The following is a 21,904-nucleotide window of genomic DNA, read 5'->3' on the forward strand; positions in this document are numbered from 1 at the left end:
TAAGGGCAGGGGCTTAAGCCCCCTTTGAGCCCTATGTGTGCATGTCCCTGGGCAGCAGCGCCGGGCAGCAGTTGCCATGTCACATTTGAAGACCCACTGATGCACCCCTAGAGTAGAAACTCCAAAAAAGTAACCCCATTTTGGAAACTACAGGATAAGGTGGCAGTTTTGTTGGTACTATTTTAGGGTACATATGATTTTTTGTTGCTCTATATTACACTTTTTGTGAGGTAAGGTAACAAAAAATAGCTGTTTTGGCACCATTTTAATTTTTAGTTTTTTAGAGTGTTCATCTAACAAGTTAGATCATGTGCTATTTTTATAGAGCAGGTTGTTTCGGACGCGACAATATCAAATATAACTACTTTTTTGGTTGTTTGTTTCAGTTTTACATAATAAAGCATTTTTGAAAAAAATTATTTTTTAGTGTCTCAATATTCTGATAGCCATATTTTTTTTTATTGTTTGGGCGATTGTCTTAGGTTGGGTCTAATTTTTTGCGGGTTGAGATCACGGTTTAATTGGTACTATTTTGGGGTGCGTATGACTTTTTAATCACTTGGTATTACACTTTTTGTGATGCAAGATGACAAAAAATGGCTTTTTTTACACCGTTTTTATCTTTTTTTTTTTACTGTGTTCATCTGAGGGGTTAGGTCATGTAATATTTTTATACAGAAAGTTGTTACGGACGTGGCGATACCTAATATGTATATATATTTTTTTTAATTTAAGTTTTACACAATAAAAGCATTTTTGAAACAAAAAAAAATCATGTTTAGTGTCTCCATATTCTGAGAGCCATAGTTTTTTTTATTTTTTGGGCGATTGTCTTAGGTAGGATCTCATTTTTTGCGGGATTAGATGACGGTTTAATGGATACTATTTTAGGGTGTGTAGGACTTTTTCATCGCTTGGTATTACACTTTTTGTGATGTAAGGTTAAAAAAATGGCTTTTTTGACACCGTTTTTATTTTTTTTGTTACGGTGTTCACCTGAGAAGTTGGGTCATGTCATATTTAAATGGCCTTGTTTGTTACGGACACGGCGATACCTAATATGTCTACTTTTTTTATTTTCTTCACTTTTAACACAATAAAAGCATTTTTTAAACCAAAAAAATTGTGTTTTATTGTCTCCATATTCTTATGCCTCGTTTCCACTGAGTGGATCGGTTCGGGTCAGTACGGTACGGTTCGCTATTTTGGGTGTTTCCACTATGAAAGCGATCCATACAAGCGAACCGTACCGCACCATTCAGGGTCCTGCTTCAGATGTAGGGCCATAGAAAAATGGAACGGTTCGGTTAGGGCGGAGCTACTTGCGTCACACAATACATTCTCCTGATTGGCGGCCTGAATAATGTCAAACGTAAGCGCAACATAAACACCACGCCGCCATAACTACAGATAATAGGAGAAGGATGCCTGCAAACAACAGCAAGCTGTGGTCGTCTCAGGAACTATCCACTTTTTTAACTATTCTTGGGGATGGCGCTATTCAGAGTGAGCTTGATGGATCAGTGAGAAATGAAAAGGTGTACAAAGATACATCTTTGTTGTTTGTAGCGTTGTGTTTGTTGTTGCACTAGTGTGATGTCACGCTACGCATTTTTTTCTAAACCACGTATGGACCCGGCGGCCCGAGTTGCAGTGGAAACGCTCACCTAAATAGACCGGACCATTAAAAATCTTCCAAACTCTGCCGACCCGAACCGATCCTCTCGGTGGAAACGAGGCATTAGAGCCATAGTTTTATTATTTATTGCCCGATTCTTTTATATAGGGGCTCATTTTTTGCAGGATGAAGTGACGGTTTGATTGATACTATTTTGGGGTGCACATGCCTTTTTAATCGCTTGGTGTTGCACTTTTTGTGATGTAAGGTGACAAAAAATAATTGTTTTAGCGCAGTTTTTATTTTTTCTATGGAGTTCAGGTGAGGGGGTGGATCATGTGATATTTTTTATAGAGCCAGTTGTTACAGACGCGGCAATACCCAATGTGTCTGTTTCTCTTTTTTTTTTTTACAAATTTTATGTTTTATTTTGGGAATTTTTTATTTTTTACTTGAAACTTGAAAAAAAATAACTTTTTCTTTTACTTTTTTAAAATTGTTATCCCACTCTGGGACTTCAACTTCTGGGGTCTAATCCCCTCTGCAATGTATTACAATACATCCTGCCATGGCAACCGATCAGAGCCCCGCGATTTCACTGCGGGGGCTCTGATCAGAAGGAAGATGGAGCCGCATCACTTCACAGGTGCCACGAGCAGCCTTGATCGCGGCACCTGAGGGGTTAAATGGCAGGGGCAACGTGAATGCCGCTTTCTTGTCAGTGCAGCCGGATGCCGGCTGTATCATACAGCTGGCAGATCGCGCGTATGGAGCGGGGTCACTGCAGAGGCCCGCTCCATACATCCCCTGTCACGCATTGACGTACCTGTACGTTATAATGCGTGAAGGGGTTAATCCTTTGAGTACCATAAGATTACTGTCATCAATATAAAAATAATTAGATTTTTCCCCCTTAAGAATGTAGTTGAACAATAAATAAAGCTAGATCCATTTGTTTATAAGAACTAATATCAAAAAAAAAAAAAAAGTATTTTAAGTTCTTAATCAGATGATACAGGGAATTAAAAACATGGGACAAATACGTCCCTTGGTCGGTCCTCAAAGGGTTAAGGGAGTCTGGTCTGTGATTCTGTATTTATTTTGGCTTCTGGTTTGTATTTGTTTAGGGGGTATATTATTATTCTGGCGTCTTGTCTGAGGGCTGTGTTTATTATAGGATCTGGTCTAGGATCATTATAACATTTTTGAGGTGAAGAGTATACTGCAGTTTTTGGGGAAGTAGCTTATGTAAATGGTCATATAAAAAAATTGGGTAAATTTATCGCACCACATCTTGATGTCACCGCTCAAAAGTAGGCAAGTATGGTGTGTGAGTCTCAGTATGTGTTGTATATTTGTGTGCTTGTTGTGAGTGTTTTTGACTGTACATATGTGTTAGTGGCCACATGACTACTTCAGGCTGTAAGGCAGGATTCCCGCATCCTCACCTCATGCCAGCCCAGTTGTGGGTCAGTGATTTCAGTATCAGACAGCAACTGAGGCTAGGGAGTCAATCATAAATGTGCCCAGTAGACCACCAGGGATGTTCCCATCAGCTTCTTCACAACCATTGACAAAATAACTCATCAATATCTCTTCATATAATTTTGAATTGATTGTATGGCTTGGTGGGGAAGAGGGTGCAATTTGCCTTTTTTGACTAGGGCACCAAAATGCCTTGTCCCAGCCCTGGAATCTTAGAATGTGAATAATTGTAGGTGACATATGAACCAGTGCATTTGTGAATTATTGGGTAGCAGGTGTCAAAGTGTTCGGAGAGTAGAGCATAACACAAAAAACTGAAACTGAACACAATGCCTGTGGGGTAAAAGCTATACGATACCAGAGCTAAGGGTTGTTAGACTTGTACTGGTAAACAGGTGCAACTGGATCAATTGGTCATATAGCCTCTCAGCATGCAACGCAATGTCAGACCGTGCAAGATAATATGCAGCTGAATGCCAGCTAAATGCACTGAAAACAGTGGCAAGTCAATTATTTGTTGGTCTTTTTTTTTTTTAAACTAAACCAATTAAACCAGAAATTCAGGGTATTTATATTGGTTGTTGGCTCTACTACGTACATCTGCAGGGATTCAGATGGCCTCTTTTAATGAAGGACTCATTGATTGCTTGATGTGTTTTCCCATTTCTGCTTCCACATACTCGTTCCACTCTTCATTCTTTGTTGATGAGACGTATTCCTGACTCATTGCTCTTTACCTGGTATTTATCTATTCAATGCTTTATGTTCTTTCATTACTTAGCTTTCTATATACAGTACACAATTCAGACATATACAGTTGCAAGAAAAAGTATGTGAACCCTTTGGAATGATATGGATTTCTGCACAAATTGGTCATAAAATGTGATCTGATCTTCATCTAGGTCACAACAATAGACAATCACAGTCTGCTTAAACTAATAACACACAAAGAATTAAATGTTACCATGTTTTTATTGAACACACCATGTAAACATTCACAGTGCAGGTGGAAAAAGTATATGAACCCTTGGATTTAATAACTGGTTAAACCTCCTTTGGCAGCAATAACTTCGACTACTAATTAGCAATGTTTTTTTGGACACCAGTGGCTTCCTCTGTGGTATCCTCCTATGAAATCCATTTTTGTTTATTGTTTTACGTATCGTAGATTCGCTAACAGGGATGTTAACATATGCCAGAGACTTTTGTAAGTCTTTAGCTGACACTCTAGGATTCTTCATCACCTCATTGAGCAGTCTGCGCTGTGCTCTTGCAGTCATCTTTACAGGACGGCCACTCCTAGGGAGAGTAGCAGCAGTGCTGAACTTTCTCCATTTATAGACAATTTGTCTTACCGTGGACTGATGAACAGCAAGGCTTTTGGAGATACTTTTATAACCCTTTCCAGCTTTATGCAAGTCAACAATTCTTAATCGTAGGTCTTCTGAGAGCTCTTTTGTGCGAGGTATTATTCACATCAGGCAATGCTTCTTGTGAAAAGCAAACCCAGAACTAGTGTGTGTTTTTTATAGGGCAGGGCAGCTGTAACCAACATCTCCAATCTCATCTCATTGATTGGACTCCAGTTGGCTGACACCTCACACCAATTAACTCTTGGAGATGTCATTAGTCTAGGGGTTCACATACTTTTTCCACCTGCACTGTGAATGTTTACATGGTGTATTCAATAAAAACATGGTAACATTTAATTCTTTGTGTGTGTTATTAGTTTAAGCAGACTGTGATTGTTTATTGTTGTGACCTAGATGAAGATCAGATCACATTTTATGACCAATTTGTGCAGAGATCCATATCATTCCAAAGGGTTCACATACTTTTTCTTGCAACTGTAGTTCCTCTAGATCCATATAATTTGCTTACCCGGTTAGGTATTCAGAGGATAATAGAAATTTTACCCCATGGCTTACATGATAGGTATTCGACTACTAATTAGGGCTCATTCAGGCACTCTGGTGCTGTCAGTTCTACATTTGGGCAGCTGCTAGATAGAAAAATGTTTATCTAAATAGATTGAACACTTACCCATTAAAGTCAATGGATCAAGTCCAATAAAAATGCACAAGGACACCATCAGTGTGCGATCTGTTTAAAATGCATACATGTCTACCTTCTGGAACATGGATGTATGGATGTGTTTCCAGTCATTCATCTTAATAAGCCCTTTTTTTTATTTTTTATTAATTTAACCACCTCCGGACCGCCTAACGCAGGATCGCGTTCCGGAGGTGGCAGCCCTGCGCAGAGTCACGCATATATGCGTCATCTCGCGAGACGCGAGATTTCCTGTGAACGCGTGCACACAGGCGCGCGCGCTCACAGGAACGGAAGGTAAGAGAGTTGATCTCCAGCCTGCCAGCGGCGATCGTTCGCTGGCAGGCTGGAGATGTGTTTTTTTTAACCCCTAACAGGTATATTAGACGCTGTTTTGATAACAGCGTCTAATATACCTGCTACCTGGTCCTCTGGTGGTCCCCTTTGTTTGGATCGACCACCAGAGGACACAGGTAGCTCAGTAAAGTAGCACCAAGCACCACTACACTACACCCCCCCCCCCGTCCCTTATTAACCCCTTATTAGCCCCTGATCACCCCATATAGACTCCCTGATCACCCCCCTGTCATTGATTACCCCCCTGTCATTGATTACCCCCCTGTCATTGATCAACCCCCTGTAAAGCTCCATTCAGACGTCCGCATGGTTTTTACGGATCCACTGATAGATGGATCGGATCCGCAAAACGCATCCGGACGTCTGAATGAAGCCTTACACGGGCGTGATCAATGACTGTGGTGATCACCCCATATAGACTCCCTGATCACCCCCCTGTCATTGATTACCCCCCTGTCATTGATTACCCCCCTGTAAAGCTCCATTCAGACGTCCGCATGATTTTTACGGATCCACTGATAGATGGATCGGATCCGCAAAACGCATCCGGACGTCTGAATGAAGCCTTACACGGGCGTGATCAATGACTGTGGTGATCACCCCATATAGACTCCCTGATCACCCCCCTGTCATTGATCACCCCCCTGTAAAGCTCCATTCAGATGTCCGCATGATTTTTACGGATGCACTGATAGATGGATCGGATCCGCAAAACGCATCCGGACGTCTGAATGAAGCCTTACAGGGGCATGATCAATGACTGTGGTTATCACCCCATATAGACTCCCTGATCACCCCCCTGTCATTGATTACCCCCCTGTAAAGCTCCATTCAGATGTCCGCATGATTTTTACGGATGCACTGATAGATGGATCGGATCCGCAAAACGCATCCGGACGTCTGAATGAAGCCTTACAGGGGCATGATCAATGACTGTGGTTATCACCCCATATAGACTCCCTGATCACCCCCCTGTCATTGATTACCCCCCTGTAAAGCTCCATTCAGATGTCCGCATGATTTTTACGGATGCACTGATAGATGGATCGGATCCGCAAAACGCATCCGGACGTCTGAATGAAGCCTTACAGGGGCATGATCAATGACTGTGGTTATCACCCCATATAGACTCCCTGATCACCCCCCTGTCATTGATCACCCCCCCTGTCATTGATTACCCCCCTGTAAAGCTCCATTCAGATGTCCGCATGATTTTTACGGATGCACTGATAGATGGATCGGATCCGCAAAACGCATACGGACGTCTGAATGAAGCCTTACACGGGCGTGATCAATAAATGTGGTTATCACCCCATATAGACTCCCTGATCACCCCCCTGTCATTGATCACCCCCCTGTCATTGATCACTCCCCCTGTCATTGATCACCCTCTGTAAGGCTCCATTCAGACATTTTTTTGGCCCAAGTTAGCGGAATTATTTTTTTTTTTTCTTACAAAGTCTCATATTCCACTAACTTGTGTCAAAAAATAAAATCTCACATGAACTCACCATACCCCTCACGGAATCCAAATGCGTAAAATTTTTCAGACATTTATATTCCAGACTTCTTCTCACGCTTTAGGGCCCCTAGAATGCCAGGGCAGTATAAATACCCCACATGTGACCCCATTTCGGAAAGAAGACACCCCCAGGTATTTCGTGAGGGGCATATTGAGTCCATGAAAGATTGAAATTTTTGTCCCAAGTTAGCGGAACGGGAGACTTTGTGAGAAAAAAATTAAAAATATCAATTTCCGCTAACTGTTTTTTTTTTTTTTTTTTTTCATACAAAGTCTCATATTCCACTAACGTGTGACAAAAAATAAAAACTTCCATGAACTCACTATGCCCATCAGCGAATACCTTGGGGTCTCTTCTTTCCAAAATGGGGTCACTTGTGGGGTAGTTATACTGCCCTGGCATTCTAGGGGCCCAAATGTGTGGTAAGGAGTTTGAAATCAAATTCTGTAAAAAATGACGAGTGAAATCCGAAAGGTGCTCTTTGGAATATGGGCCCCTTTGCCCACCTAGGCTGCAAAAAAGTGTCACACATCTGGTATCTCCGTACTAAGGAGAAGTTGGGGAATGTGTTTTGGGGTGTCATTTTACATATACCCATGCTGGGTGAGAGAAATATCTTGGCAAAAGACAACTTTTCCCATTTTTTTATACAAAGTTGGCATTTGACCAAGATATTTATCTCACCCAGCATGGGTATATGTAAAAAGACACCCCAAAACACATTCCTCAACTTCTCCTGAATACAGAGATACCAGATGTGTGACACTTTTTTGCAGCCTAGGTGGGCAAAGGGGCCCATATTCCAAAGAGCACCTTTCGGATTTCACAGGTCATTTTTTACAGAATTTGATTTCAAACTCCTTACCACACATTTGGGCCCCTAGAATGCCAGGGCAGTATAACTACCCCACAAGTGACCCAATTTTGGAAAGAAGAGACCCCAAGGTATTCGCTGATGGGCATAGTGAGTTCATGGAAGTTTTTATTTTTTGTCACAAGTTAGTGGAATATGAGACTTTGTATGAAAAAAAAAAAAAAAAAAAAATCATCATTTTCCACTAACTTGTGACAAAAAATAAAAAATTCTAGGAACTTGCCATGCCCCTCACGGAATACCTTGGGGTGTCTTCTTTCCAAAATGGGGTCACTTGTGGGGTAGTTATACTGCCCTGGCATTCTAGGGGCCCAAATGTGTGGTAAGGAGTTTGAAATCAAATTCTGTAAAAAATGACCTGTGAAATCCGAAAGGTGCTCTTTGGAATATGGGCCCCTTTGCCCACCTAGGCTGCAAAAAAGTGTCACACATCTGGTATCTCCGTACTCAGGAGAAGTTGGGGAATGTGTTTTGGGGTGTCATTTTACATATACCCATGCTGGGTGAGAGAAATATCTTGGCAAAAGACAACTTTTCCCATTTTTTTTATACAAAGTTGGCATTTGACCAAGATATTTATCTCACCCAGCATGGGTATATGTAAAAAGACACCCCAAAACACATTCCTCAACTTCTCCTGAATACAGAGATACCAGATGTGTGACACTTTTTTGCAGCCTAGGTGGGCAAAGGGGCCCGTATTCCAAAGAGCACCTTTCGGATTTCACTCGTCATTTTTTACAGAATTTGATTTCAAACTCCTTACCACACATTTGGGCCCCTAGAATGCCAGGGCAGTATAAATACCCCACAAGTGACCCAATTTTGGAAAGAAGAGACCCCAAGGTATTCGCTGATGGGCATAGTGAGTTCATGGAAGTTTTTATTTTTTGTCACAAGTTAGTGGAATATGAGACTTTGTATGAAAAAAAAAAATCATCATTTTCCACTAACTTGTGACAAAAAATAAAAAATTCTAGGAACTTGCCATGCCCCTCACGGAATACCTTGGGGTGTCTTCTTTCCAAAATGGGGTCACTTGTGGGGTAGTTATACTGCCCTGGCATTCTAGGGGCCCAAATGTGTGGTAAGGAGTTTGAAATCAAATTCTGTAAAAAATGACCTGTGAAATCCGAAAGGTGCTCTTTGGAATATGGGCCCCTTTGCCCACCTAGGCTGCAAAAAAGTGTCACACATGTGGTATCTCCGTACTCAGGAGAAGTTGGGGAATGTGTTTTGCGGTGTCATTTTACATATACCCATGCTGGGTGAGAGAAATATCTTGGCAAAAGACAACTTTTCCCATTTTTTTATACAAAGTTGGCATTTGACCAAGATATTTATCTCACCCAGCATGGGTATATGTAAAAAGACACCCCAAAACACATTCCTCAACTTCTCCTGAATACAGAGATACCAGATGTGTGACACTTTTTTGCAGCCTAGGTGGGCAAAGGGGTCCATATTCCAAAGAGCACCTTTCGGATTTCACTCGTCATTTTTTACAGAATTTGATTTCAAACTCCTTACCACACATTTGGGCCCCTAGAATGCCAGGGCAGTATAACTACCCCACAAGTGACCCCATTTTGGAAAGAAGAGACCCCAAGGTATTCGCTGATGGGCATAGTGAGTTCATAGAACTTTTTATTTTTTGTCACAAGTTAGTGGAATATGAGACTTTGTAAGAAAAAAAAAAAAAAAAATCATCATTTTCCGCTAACTTGTGACAAAAAATAAAAAGTTCTATGAACTCACTATGCACATCAGCGAATACCTTAGGGTGTGTACTTTCCGAAATGGGGTCATTTGTGGGGTATTTGTACTGTCTGGGCATTGTAGAACCTCAGGAAACATGACAGGTGCTCAGAAAGTCAGAGCTGCTTCAAAAAGCGGAAATTCACATTTTTGTACCATAGTTTGTAAACGCTATAACTTTTACCCAAACCATTTTTTTTTTACCCAAACATTTTTTTTTTATCAAAGACATGTAGAACAATAAATTTAGAGCAAAATTTATATATGGATGTAGTTTTTTTTGCAAAATTTTACAACTGAAAGTGAAAAATTTCATTTTTTTGCAAAAAAATCGTTAAATTTCGATTAATAACAAAAAAAGTAAAAATGTCAGCAGCAATGAAATACCACCAAATGAAAGCTCTATTAGTGAGAAGAAAAGGAGGTAAAATTCATTTGGGTGGTAAGTTGCATGACCGAGCAATAAACGGTGAAAGTAGTGTAGGTCAGAAGTGTAAAAAGTGGCCTGGTCTTTCAGGGTGTTTAAGCAATGGGGGCTGAAGTGGTTAAAGGGGTTTTCTGGGTTCAGAATATTAATGGCCTATTCTCAGGACAAGGGCTCATACACAGGACTGTGATCAGCCTAGGAAACACGGTCTGTGTGTCTTCCGGATCTCCTGGGCTGACCTCGACTCCTCTTACCTGAAGTGACTGTATCATAGTGTTTTATAATGCAGTCAGTTCATATCTGTTCACGGATCTCTTGAAGTGAACTATTTTACCCAAACCTGTCACATTCACAGGTACCCTGTCCTTGTGCACATACTGTAGCTATTATTTTCATACAGCCGATTTCAATGTATCTCTGATGACTAGTCGTCTTTATAGGTTATGTGGAAAATACATCTTAGGGTGCGGCCTCACATTCAGGTTTCCTGATACAGTTCCTGATACAGAGACAGATCCTTTAATGTGCCATCCATTGTTAATATATATTGAAAAAGCCTCCCATGTTCTGTACACCTCTGAAGGACACCACAAAACTCGGTGTGAAGGCACCTGTCATCACTGGTGGTCTTTGGTGGTAATTGGGGGAGGAGTTCTAGATGAAGAGGTAAATTGCTTTATTGCTGGTGTTTAGTGAATTACAAACCTCCCCAGGCCTGTCACACTCATCCTTAATATGTAAATTAGTAGTGTTACATTTATAGCAAAATCCCTCCGAGTGCCTATTGTCAATGGGGACAAAACTGAACAAACTGGAACGGAGTGTACCAGAATCTAGTTTGTTGCGTTTCCATGATGGACATAAAAATTACTGCAAGCAAGCACCAAAAACCGTGTAAGTTAATGAGTTCAGTGCCGGATCCAGTTTGTTCATTTTCAATATAATACCACCGGATCCGTTCTGAACAGATGCAGCCGGTTGTATTATTATAACGGAAGCGTTTTGCTGTGGTTGTGAGATCCCCCGCCGGATCGCAAAACCGTACAGCAAAAATGCAGACATGAAAGTAGCCTTAGAGGGACTATTCGCGATGGTTTCACTGTAATCAATGTATACTGTATGTAGATCAATTTCACAAATCATGACACGTGCATATTACCATGACCTGGCAGATGCAGAATTCACTCATGGTACATTTCCTGGGGTGATCAATGATCCCTAAGCGGTTGCTCCTGTCTGTCTACACTGTCTGTGATCAAAGGAGTGGATGCACTCTTCTGATTGATTCGTAATGTAGATGCAAAGGTAGGAACGTTCAAACTGAAAAGTAAGAAAAAATAATAATACAGAAGCAAGGAGATATTTGATTTGCAACCTGCGACCAATTGGAAAAGCTGCAGATCAGCTATGGTCAAAATCAAGAAAAACTTGAAGAACTAATATCTCTGAGAACACGCTGACATTCCTGTAACGTTTTGTAGCTTGGTAGTAATACATTTTTGTGTTTTGCAGTCTTATTAAATTAGAAATATTTGGCTGCCATACCCTGACAGCAAAATGCTTGACTTCTGTGGCTACTGAATGTGTACATCTGGAGAACCTGAATATTGGTAGAATTCCAAAAGCAACTGATTTATGCCTGGCAAAGATAGCGTCACATCTACACAAGATCACCACACTGAATCTGACAGGTCTTAACGTGGTAAGATTTTCCTTCCAGTCCATGAAGTGTTTATTTCCGTATCTGCACAGTGAACGTTCAGAGGGTTGATAGCTGAAGTCATATTCGATGTTGGCAAAATTGTAAAATGTAGAAAAGTATGACATCTGTTTACATACATTGCCCTATTGACTGCTATTCTATGTGGATGCCTGAACATCATACCTACTGCACATGAACGTGTCGGATATCCTATTATGATACTATGGGCATTATTATGGCAGCCTTCACTATACTGGGACAACATTCTACAACAGTTTTTGGCTTCTGAGGAGATTGGTGCTTATCAGCCAAAAGAGTATTCATGATGACATTGATGATGGACAAGAAAATCTAGATCATAATTATTGTTCCAGTTTGTCCTAATGGAATTCAGTGGTGTTGGAGTCAGGGCTCTGTGAAGGCAACTCAAGTTTTTCTGCACAAAACTTGTCAAGCCATATGTTTATAGACATTGCTTTTTCACTGGGGCACAGTCATGCCCTAACAGGCCAAGACCTTCACAAAACTTTTGTCACAAATTTAGAAGTCTACAAAGGATAGTGCTTGGTGAGTTTGAATGGATCACAGGGTATATGTTTGACCGCCTCTCCATTTAAACTCCTTCTAGCCATGGTCTTGTGGCTGGGGAAAAGAGGGACTCCTATTGTGGAGATCTACCAGGCGTCAAGGTGGCTTCCGCAGATGGGTCCCTATCACTAAAGATCCTGCCTCACTTTGGACTTACTTAAGCCTACAATATTCAGGGCAGTGTAGGAACCAGCTACAAACGTACTCTGCTCAGAAGTCCCAGGTAGATGGGACTTCTATTGTGGAGATCGGTGAGGATCCCAGAGGTTGAACACCCTTGTATCCAGGGGAAAAATGCTTTAGACCAGACATAATTACAAAAAACAAAATGCCTGCACACCATTATATATATAAACAATAGAGCTAAGAAATGGGGGTCATTCTAGATAAAAGTGGTACAATACCGACTATACGTGTCGGGCCCATCTACCAGGCGTCAAGGTGGCTTCCGCAGATGGGTCCCTATCACTAAAGACTTATCTGCGTTGACTTTAAACCCCGAAATGGAGACAAACTCTTCTAGTACTCCAAACAAATGGCGGATGTCTCTGTGTGGGTTTTCTAAGAATACCAGCAGGTCATCTGCGAAAAGTGCATGCTTAATTACTTTTCTACCTAATTTGCCAATTTTAATTCCCTCCAGGCCTTCGTCTCTCTCAATCTGTCTGGACAAAGGCTCCAGCGCCAGGTTAAAAAGGAGCGGTGAAAGTGGGCAACCCTGCCTTGTCCTCCCTTTGGACTTACTTAAGCCTACAATATTCAGGGCAGTGTAGGAACCAGCTACAAACGTACTCTGCTCAGAAGTCCCAGGTAGATGGGCATGACCAGTCTAAAAGGGGTGCCACCCCCAATATATTGCAAGAAAATTTAGACTAAAACCTTCAGAATCACAGGTGCATATCTATGAAGTAAACATAATTACAAAAAACAAAATGGCTGCACACCATTATATATATAAACAATAGAGCTAAGAAATGGGGGTCATTCTAGATAAAAGTGGTACAATACTGACTATAAATGAGTCAATGGAAGCTGGTGTAGACCAGACATACACATTCGGTGTCAGCTAAATAAAAATGTATTTGTGGCCATGAAAAGCTTGGATGAAAGTGCTTGGAAGTACTCAAGAGACTAGAGGCCACTTCAAGTGTGATCTATGGCTGTGGTTTATGCCATTTTTAACAACCATCTTAAAGAATATCAATAGTATATGCCATAAATATACAGTAGGTGCGAGTCCAACCTCTGGGCATGCGCAACATTCTCTCCGCTCATGGTGGGGCTCCATTCTTGAGATAGAAGTGGGTTCTAGAGGAGGGTCCACACGTATTGGGCATTTATGATGTATACTATCAATATGCCATAAATGTCTCAGATGGAAATGCCCACTGAAGTATGCGTTTAAAGTAATACTATCAGAATGACCACGCCAACCTGCCTAAGGCATCATGATTTAGGCTACTTTCACACTTGCGGCAGTGTGATCCGGCGGGCAGTTCCGTTGTCGGAACTGCCCGCCGGATCCGCCGCTGACTGAAAGCATTTGTGAGACGGATCCGGATGCGAATCCGTCTCACAAATGCATTGCAAGTACGGATCCGTCTCTCCGCTTGTCATGTGGACAGACGGTTCCTTCTTGTACATTTTTTCACATTTTTACCGGTCTGTGCATGCGCAGGCCGGAAGGACGGATCCGGCATTCCAGTATTCTGAATGCCGGATCCGGCACTAATACATTCCTATAGGAAAAAATGCCGGATCCGGCATTCAGGCAAGTCTTCAGTTTTTTTCGCCGGAGATAAAACCGTAGCATGCTGCGGTTTTCTCTTTTGCCTGATCAGTCAAAACGACTGAACTGAAGACATCCTGATGCAAACTGAACGGAACACTCTCCATTCAGAATGCATGGGGATAAAACTGATCAGTTCTTTTCCTGTATAGAGCCCCTGTGACGGAACTCTATGCCGGAAAAGAAAAACGCAAGTGTGAAAGTACCCGTAGGGTACTTTCACACTAGCGTTTTTCTTTTCCGGCGCTGAGTTCCGTCCTAGGGGCTCAAATCCGGAAAAGAACTGATCAGTTTTATCCCCATGCATTCTGAATGGAGAGTCAGTCCTTCAGGATGCATCAGGATGTCTTCAGTTCAGTCTTTTAGACTGATCAGGCTTTTCAGAAAAACGTAGCATGCAGTATTTTTACCTCCGGCCAAAAAGCCTGAACACTTTGACTGAACGCCGGATCAGGCCTTTTTCCCATTGACTTGCATTAACGCCGGATCTGGCACTGTGTGTTCAGTCAAAACGGATCCGGCTTTTGCATGTTAAACCCGAAAAATGTGAAAAAAAAGTTAAAGTCCATAAATGGCGGATCCGTTTTTTCCAATGCATTTTTTCATTGTGATCAAAATCCTGATCAGGATTCAAATGTAATCCGTTTTCACACGTTTTTCCGGATCCGGCGGGCAGTTCCGGTGTCGGAATTGAACGCCGGATTAAAACAACGCTAGTGTGAAAGTAGCCTTAGAGCAGATCTTTTTTATATTTAGTTTTCTTAGGAAGAGATTCAGCAGAATTAGTATACAGGGAAGGCTATCAGTGATTGAGAATGACTGCTGGCTGGACCCAGAAACCCATGGAGAGCAGAGATTTTAATCAATAAAACTATGAATCTGCACATAGAGCTGTAGCTTCAATATAACATTTATGTCTGATTGGGTTTTATAGTCAACATTTATAATTTTTCCACATAAAAATACACCTGCCAAACATTATGAAGTAGGCTCATATTTGGAGAAACTGACTGAATTAGGAAATTACATACTAGAAGCTTTCCTTGTTCCTATATTTATATCTTAGGCTACTTTCACACTTGCGGCAGGATGGATCCGACATGCTGTTCACCATGTCGGATCCGTCCTGCGGCTATTTCGCCGTGCTGCCGGACCGCCGCTCCGTCCCCATTGACTATAATGGGGACGGTGGCAGAGCTTCGGCGCAGCACGTGAAAGCCGCCGGACTAAAAAACCTGACATGCAGTAATTTTAGTCCGGCGGCCTCTCGCCGTGCACCGCCGTGCTGCGCCGGAGCTCCGCCTCGTCCCCATTATAGTCAATGGGGACGGAGCGGCGGTCCGGCGGCACGGCGAAATAGCCGCAGGACGGATCCGACATGGTGAACAGCATGTCGGATCCGTCCTGCCGCAAGTGTGAAAGTACCCTTACTGGAATACTTCTTCGGCAACATTATTTTACTATTTATAATTTTTATGTATTTATTTATTTTCCTTGTTTTATTATCCATTGAATGAGTGACTAGTAAATTCACATAGGGTACCCTTAACATCAAACTCAGAACTATGAATACGGGCAGGACTGTAATAAAGTACACGTTGGGAGTAATAAGAGGCTGTAGAAGCGCAAAGTCATGAGTTATTACTAAAACTATGAGATGTAGACTGATAGAGGTATCCAATTACTTCTTCTCGTACCTTTAGTAAATGTCAAGTTACCAACATAGGTTTGATCTTAATATCATCACCAAAGGAAAAAAAACATGTGGGATAAAGGAAGTAATTGCTGTATGGAATGCAGTTATTTCCGATTCAGATATCACCTTCTACTTACCTTTATTTGCTTTGTAGGTACGGGACCGGGCCGTTCATCATATTGTGAAACAATGCTCAAAACTGGAGAACCTAAGTCTCAGTACTTGCTTACAAGTGACAGATGTCAGTCTAGTAGAAATCAGTACTTATCGGACTACAATCAAGTAAGGAGAACCATTTATTTAATGTGCAGAGTCATTCTGTAAACTGCACTGGAAACCAACATTATAAGTTAAAGGGTTATCGCATGACCAATGTAAAAAATAAAAAGTGTGATCTATGGCTGTGTCATATATGCTATAAAGTCCGTCCCAAATAAATAAAAACGAATCATTATAGTATATGTACCTCAAAATAGTGAGAAAAAATGTGAAAAACAAGCCCTTATACAGCTACAACGGCAATAAAAATGTTATGGGTCTTGAAATGCGAGTCCTTAAGGCCAAAAATAGGTCTTCAAGGGGTTGAGCAAGATTTGTTCATTTTCTGTCTTTCCATTCAGGTATCTTGACTTAAGTGGATGTAAAAAAGTGTCAGATATTGGGATTCAAGCACTTGCAAGAAGCTGCCTACAACTTCGCTATCTGGATCTTAGTTCAACCAATACAGGAAAACGAGGGTACGTTTATTCTGCCTATTTGTTGCCAGTGATTGTGCATACTTACATACAATTTACATAGTGAATACGGTTGAAAAAAGACATTAGTCCACCAAGTTCAACCAAGGGTTAGGTGGGGACGTGAATCCCAGAAGGAAGTGAGACTCAGATTTCTACACGTTTTCATAAGCATTAAAGTAATTTACTTTTAAGAATTCATCTAAACCCTTTTTAAAACTTTCCACTGTTCCTGCTGTGACCATGTCCTGAGGAAGTCTATTCCACAGATTCACTGTTCTTACAGTAAAGAAGCTTTGATGCTTCTGGAGACTGAACTTTTTCCTCTCCAGTTGGAGGAAGTGCCCCCTTACATGGTTTTACATGGAACAGTTTTTCTCCGTATTTTTTGTATGACCCATTTATATATTTGTATAGGTTAATCATATCCTCCCTTAGACGTCTCTTCTCAAGACTAAATACATTTCATTCTTTTAATCTTTCTTCATAACTAAGACCCTCGATGCCCCTTATCAGTATAGTCGCTCTCCTCTGTACTTTTACCAGCTGCAGTGCGTCCTTTCTATGGACTGGTGTCCAAAACTGAACTGCATATTCCAGATGAGGCCGCACCAACGCTTTGTAAAGTGGTAGTATTACATCCCTGTCCCGCGAGTCCATGCCTCGTTTAATGCATGACAGTATCCTGGTGGCCTTAGAAGCAGCTGATTGACATTGTATGCTGTAATTTAATCTATGATCTACAAGGACACCCAAACCCTTCTCTATAAGTGACTCCCCCAGTGTTACCTCCCCTAGGACATATAAAGCACAGAGATTATTAATTACTACTACCAAGATGCATAACTTTACATTCATCCACATTGAACCTCATTTGCCAAGTTGATGCCCGATCACTCAGAGTGTTCAAGTCACTTGTATTTTATGGACATCTTCCATAGACTGCACAGCACTACACAGCTTAGTGTCATCTGTTAATCCCTTCCTCAATATCATTAATAAATAAATAAAATAATAGAGGACCCAGCACTGAACCTTGGGGTACACGCTTTATAACCCGGGACCATTCCAAATAGGAATCTCAGATCACAACTCTCTGGACACGGTCCTTCAGCCAGTTTTCAATCCAATTACAAACTATACTTTCCAAGCCTATAGACCTTACTTTACTTATTAAACATCTATGAGGGACAGTATCAAAAGCTTTAGCAAAATCCAGAAACACTACATCCACAGCCGCCCCTCTGTCCAGTCTTCTACTCACCTTCTCATAAAAACTAATCAGGTTAGTCTGACAACTTCTGTCCTTGGTAAACCCATGTTGGTTATCACTTAAAATATTATTTACAGTCACATACTCCTGTATATAGTCCCTTCCCTTAAGAGTTAGTTAAACTAACTGGTCTATAATTACCTGTGGAGGACCTAGATCCTTTTTTGAATGGGCACCACATTTGCCCTGCACCAATTAGGGTTGTCATGATACCAAAAATTAGATTCGATTTCAATACCATAAAAAAGTATTGCGATACTCGATACCATTCGATACCACGCGAAAAAAATAAAACACCAAAAAAGCTGCGTGCATTTTGCATTTTATGGAATGTCCGACCCATACTAAAACAGTACTATCCTATTTTTTGGGGGGACAAGGTGACAAAAAAATGGCGAATCGTGCAGTTTTTATTTAAATTTTTTTCTGTTACGCCATTCACCGCATAGGAGATTTTTAAAATATTTTAATATTTTGGACTTTTTGGACGTGGCGATATGTAATATGTTTATTTATTTATTGTTTACATATTTTATATGTAAAATTGTAATCCCTTGTCCTATTCACCCTAATAGAGATCTATCAGGGTGAATAAGACTTTACACTCTCCCTGCTGCCCTGTGCTTTGTACACACAGCAGCAGGGAGATTACCATGGCAGCCAGGGCTTCAGTAGCGTCCTGGCTGCCATGGTAACCGATCGGAGCCCCAGGATTACACTGCTGGGGCTCGGATCACAACTACCACTGCACCACCAATGAGGAGGGGAGGAGGGGACCCTGTGGCCACTGCAACCAATGATTATAATACTGGGGGGGGGGGAGGTTGGGGAAGGGTGCACTGCACCACCAATGTTTTTAATGGTGGGGGGGCTGGGCGCACTGTGCCACCAATGTTTTTAGTACTGTGGGGGGGGGGCCACTGCGCCACTAATGGAAATGATTAACGTTTAATACAGATACAGGAGGCGGGTGCTGGCGGCAGAATCACATAGCCGACCCCCGGCCTCAATGACAGGGAGCTGCGATCAGTGCAGCTCCCTGTCATAGAGGCCGGGTGACGGCTATGTGATTTTGCTGCCGGCACCCGCCTCCTGTATCTGTATTAAACGTTAATCATTTCCATTGGTGGCGCAGTGGGCACAGCCCCTCCCCTCCTCCCATTGGTGGCAGGGGCAGCAGCAGCACAGGGGAGAGGGACTGCTTCCTTCTGTCCTGTGCTGCTGAGGGAACATGGCACGCTGAGAAAAGCGTGTGCCATGTTCTGTGACACTAGGCTGCTCAGTAGCGCAGCCTAGTATTGGTAAAAGGCAAATCCCGAATTGATACTGGTGCAAAAGTATCGATTAAGTATTGATAATTTGATACCCGGTGCAACCCTTGCGCCAATTACTTGGCACTGTACCAGTACCTAGAGAATCTTTAAAAATTATAAACAAGGGCACATCAATGATTGAACTGAGCTCTTTAAGAACTCTTGGGTGTAATCCATGTAGACCCGGAGCCTTGTTCACATTTACCTTATTTAACTTATCTTGGACCTTATCTACAATTAGCCAATTGGGTATATTACTGGATGTACTAACAGCCCCAGCACCACAGATATCAGCTCCTTTCTCTTCTTTTGTGTATACAGAGCTAAAAAAAACTATTTAGTAACTCTGCCTTTTCCTTATCTTCAGTGACTAATCTCCCCTTTACCATTATTTAGGGGACCTGTAAACTGTGGGAGTAACATGTATGCAGCCTATGCTGCTGCAGAAGGCCCTGTAGGCAAGGGGCCCGGTGCTACCTGATGGCACTAAATACAGTAACACTGCTTCCCACTGTCTACTACATGTACTGTAACTGCTTGCAAGGGATTGTACTCAAGATCTCCATGGTCCACTAAGAAAATCTGCCCACTGTTGAGAGATTGGCTAGAGAGCCATGAGAGGTGCTTTATGACACATGAATGAGCTGTTGTAGTATATGGATCACATACTGTTCAGCCTATGTCTCCCCCTGAAACTGTATAAGCAGGGCTTGGACAGCGACCATAATACTAATACTGAATAATAACAGGCACCTGTTTTTCTGCTAATTAGCACCGGACATGATCATTCCCGAGAAGAAAGCTCACCTCCATAATCAGAATGTACGTCAATACATTCTAGGATAACAGAACAGCATAATGAAGGCACTTTTCTTTGTATCCTAATTAAAATACAGAAATAAGAAAAGGACCTAATTGCTGCTCAGAACCTTTTCAATTTCCATCCGTGAATTGCAGAAAACTAAGATCTGGGCTATGAAGAGCTACTATGGCAACAGATGGCTCTTTCATATTTCGTCTCCTTCTTATATGTTAAAGGGGTATTCCCATTACAGACAATCGGGGCATATTGCTAGGATATGTCCCCATTGTCTGATAGGTGCGGGTCCCACCTCTGGGACCCACACTTACAATGAGAACAGAGCGGGGAAATGAACGGAGGGCGCACTGCGCATGCGCAGCCGTCCTCCATTCATTTCTATGGGGCCACCGAAAATAGCTGGCTCGGTTATTTCCGTCTGCCCCATAGAAATAGATGGGAGCAGGGGCCACGCGTGCGTGGTGCGCTCCCATTCACTTCTATGGGAGCAGCGCTTGGTGGTGGACGGACCCCGGGAAATCCGGGCTCCACCAGCCACAGCTCTCCCCGCTCCGTTCTCCTTGTAGGTGCAGGTCCCAGAGGTGGGACCCGCACCTATCAGACATAGGGGTCATATCCTAGCAATATGCCCCCATTGTCTGTGATGGGAATACCCCTTCAAGGCCCCAGGCACACAACTGTGTTTTTGGTCTGCATTTGATCTGCATTTTTTGAGGATTGAATGCGGACCCATCCATTTTAATAAGGCCACCAAAAAATGTGGACAGCACACTGTTTGTGGTTGTGTGCATGGGGCCTAATACAGAGGGATGCAATTTTACCATGTATGCTGTACTATATAGATACAAATTTTACATTTTGTCTTCTCAGTCCAAAGATTGTGGGCATTAGTTAGATACAATAGTATTGATGCCACACTAGTCCGATTCTCAAAAACCCATAACATATAACTATAGCTAAATAGAGCTTGTCCAGTCTTTGAATTTATGGCATAACGCTAGCATATACTGTACCATAAGTGTTATATAGGTGCAGGTTCCACCTCTAGGACTCACTTCTACTTCCAGATGGGACTACAAAAAAAAAAACAAGCCCATAGCAGTGAATGGAGAGTACACTGCGCATGCGTGGTCTGCTTTCTTTGGGGACCCAGGTGGGACCTGCACCTATCAAACATTTATGGCATATCATATCGATATGCCATAAATATCCTAGATGGGATAACCTCTTAAATGACAAAATACCAAAAGATGTGTGTGTGTGTGTGGGGGGGGGGGCGGGGGGGGGGGGGGGGGGGTAATATAGATTTTGTATTGGGCATCATACAGTTTAATCTGTCTGTGAAGACATAAGCACAACCATGTGTCACTTCCTACTTCATTAAACTGAGTTTAGTTTACAAAGAAATAAAGGTACAAATTGTAAAAAAAGGAAAAGATAAAAACTGAAACAAAACATTAAGTTGTATGGAACATTGCACACCGAACTGATATGTCGGACTGATTTGTTGCAGGGTATGCTTGCTCGCCAGTTACTGCTATGCCACCCTGGAATGTTTAAAACTCAGTTTCTGCAAAGAAGTCCCAGCAGACGCCATTGAAAAGCTTTGCATGAATTGTAAAAGGTACTGTCATAAAGACTATATGTTCACAGGGGGAAAAAATAACTTTTTGAAAACAACAATTTGGGGTGCATATATAATCCACAGCACCTGTCAAAGTATACTCATTTTTAAGTTTGTATTGTTGTAGATTTGCTGCAGTTGTAGTTTTTAATATGGTTTTTAATAGAACAAGTCCTAGTTACATTTTCAAACGAAAAATACAAATGTGATAGCACTCTACATCCAGCAATTTGCCTCCATGCTGGATGAGGCATTGGTGTACATTTTGGCC

General features: G+C 41.9%; 1 protein-coding gene across 1 annotated transcript in view; it reads left to right on the plus strand.

Moving 5' to 3' along the window:
• LOC120990861 (F-box/LRR-repeat protein 7-like) overlaps nucleotides 1-21,904 on the plus strand; it is a 69,194-nt gene that overhangs the window by 43,831 nt on the left and 3,459 nt on the right. The window contains exons 3-6 of the mRNA XM_040419745.1: nucleotides 11,607-11,796; nucleotides 16,024-16,151; nucleotides 16,490-16,606; nucleotides 21,523-21,633. Of these exons, the coding sequence (XP_040275679.1) occupies nucleotides 11,607-11,796; nucleotides 16,024-16,151; nucleotides 16,490-16,606; nucleotides 21,523-21,633 (546 nt within the window). The remainder of the gene's footprint in view (nucleotides 1-11,606; nucleotides 11,797-16,023; nucleotides 16,152-16,489; nucleotides 16,607-21,522; nucleotides 21,634-21,904) is intronic.

Source organism: Bufo bufo, chromosome 2, assembly GCF_905171765.1.
Source record: "Bufo bufo chromosome 2, aBufBuf1.1, whole genome shotgun sequence".
NCBI classification, from domain to species: Eukaryota; Metazoa; Chordata; class Amphibia; order Anura; family Bufonidae; genus Bufo; species Bufo bufo.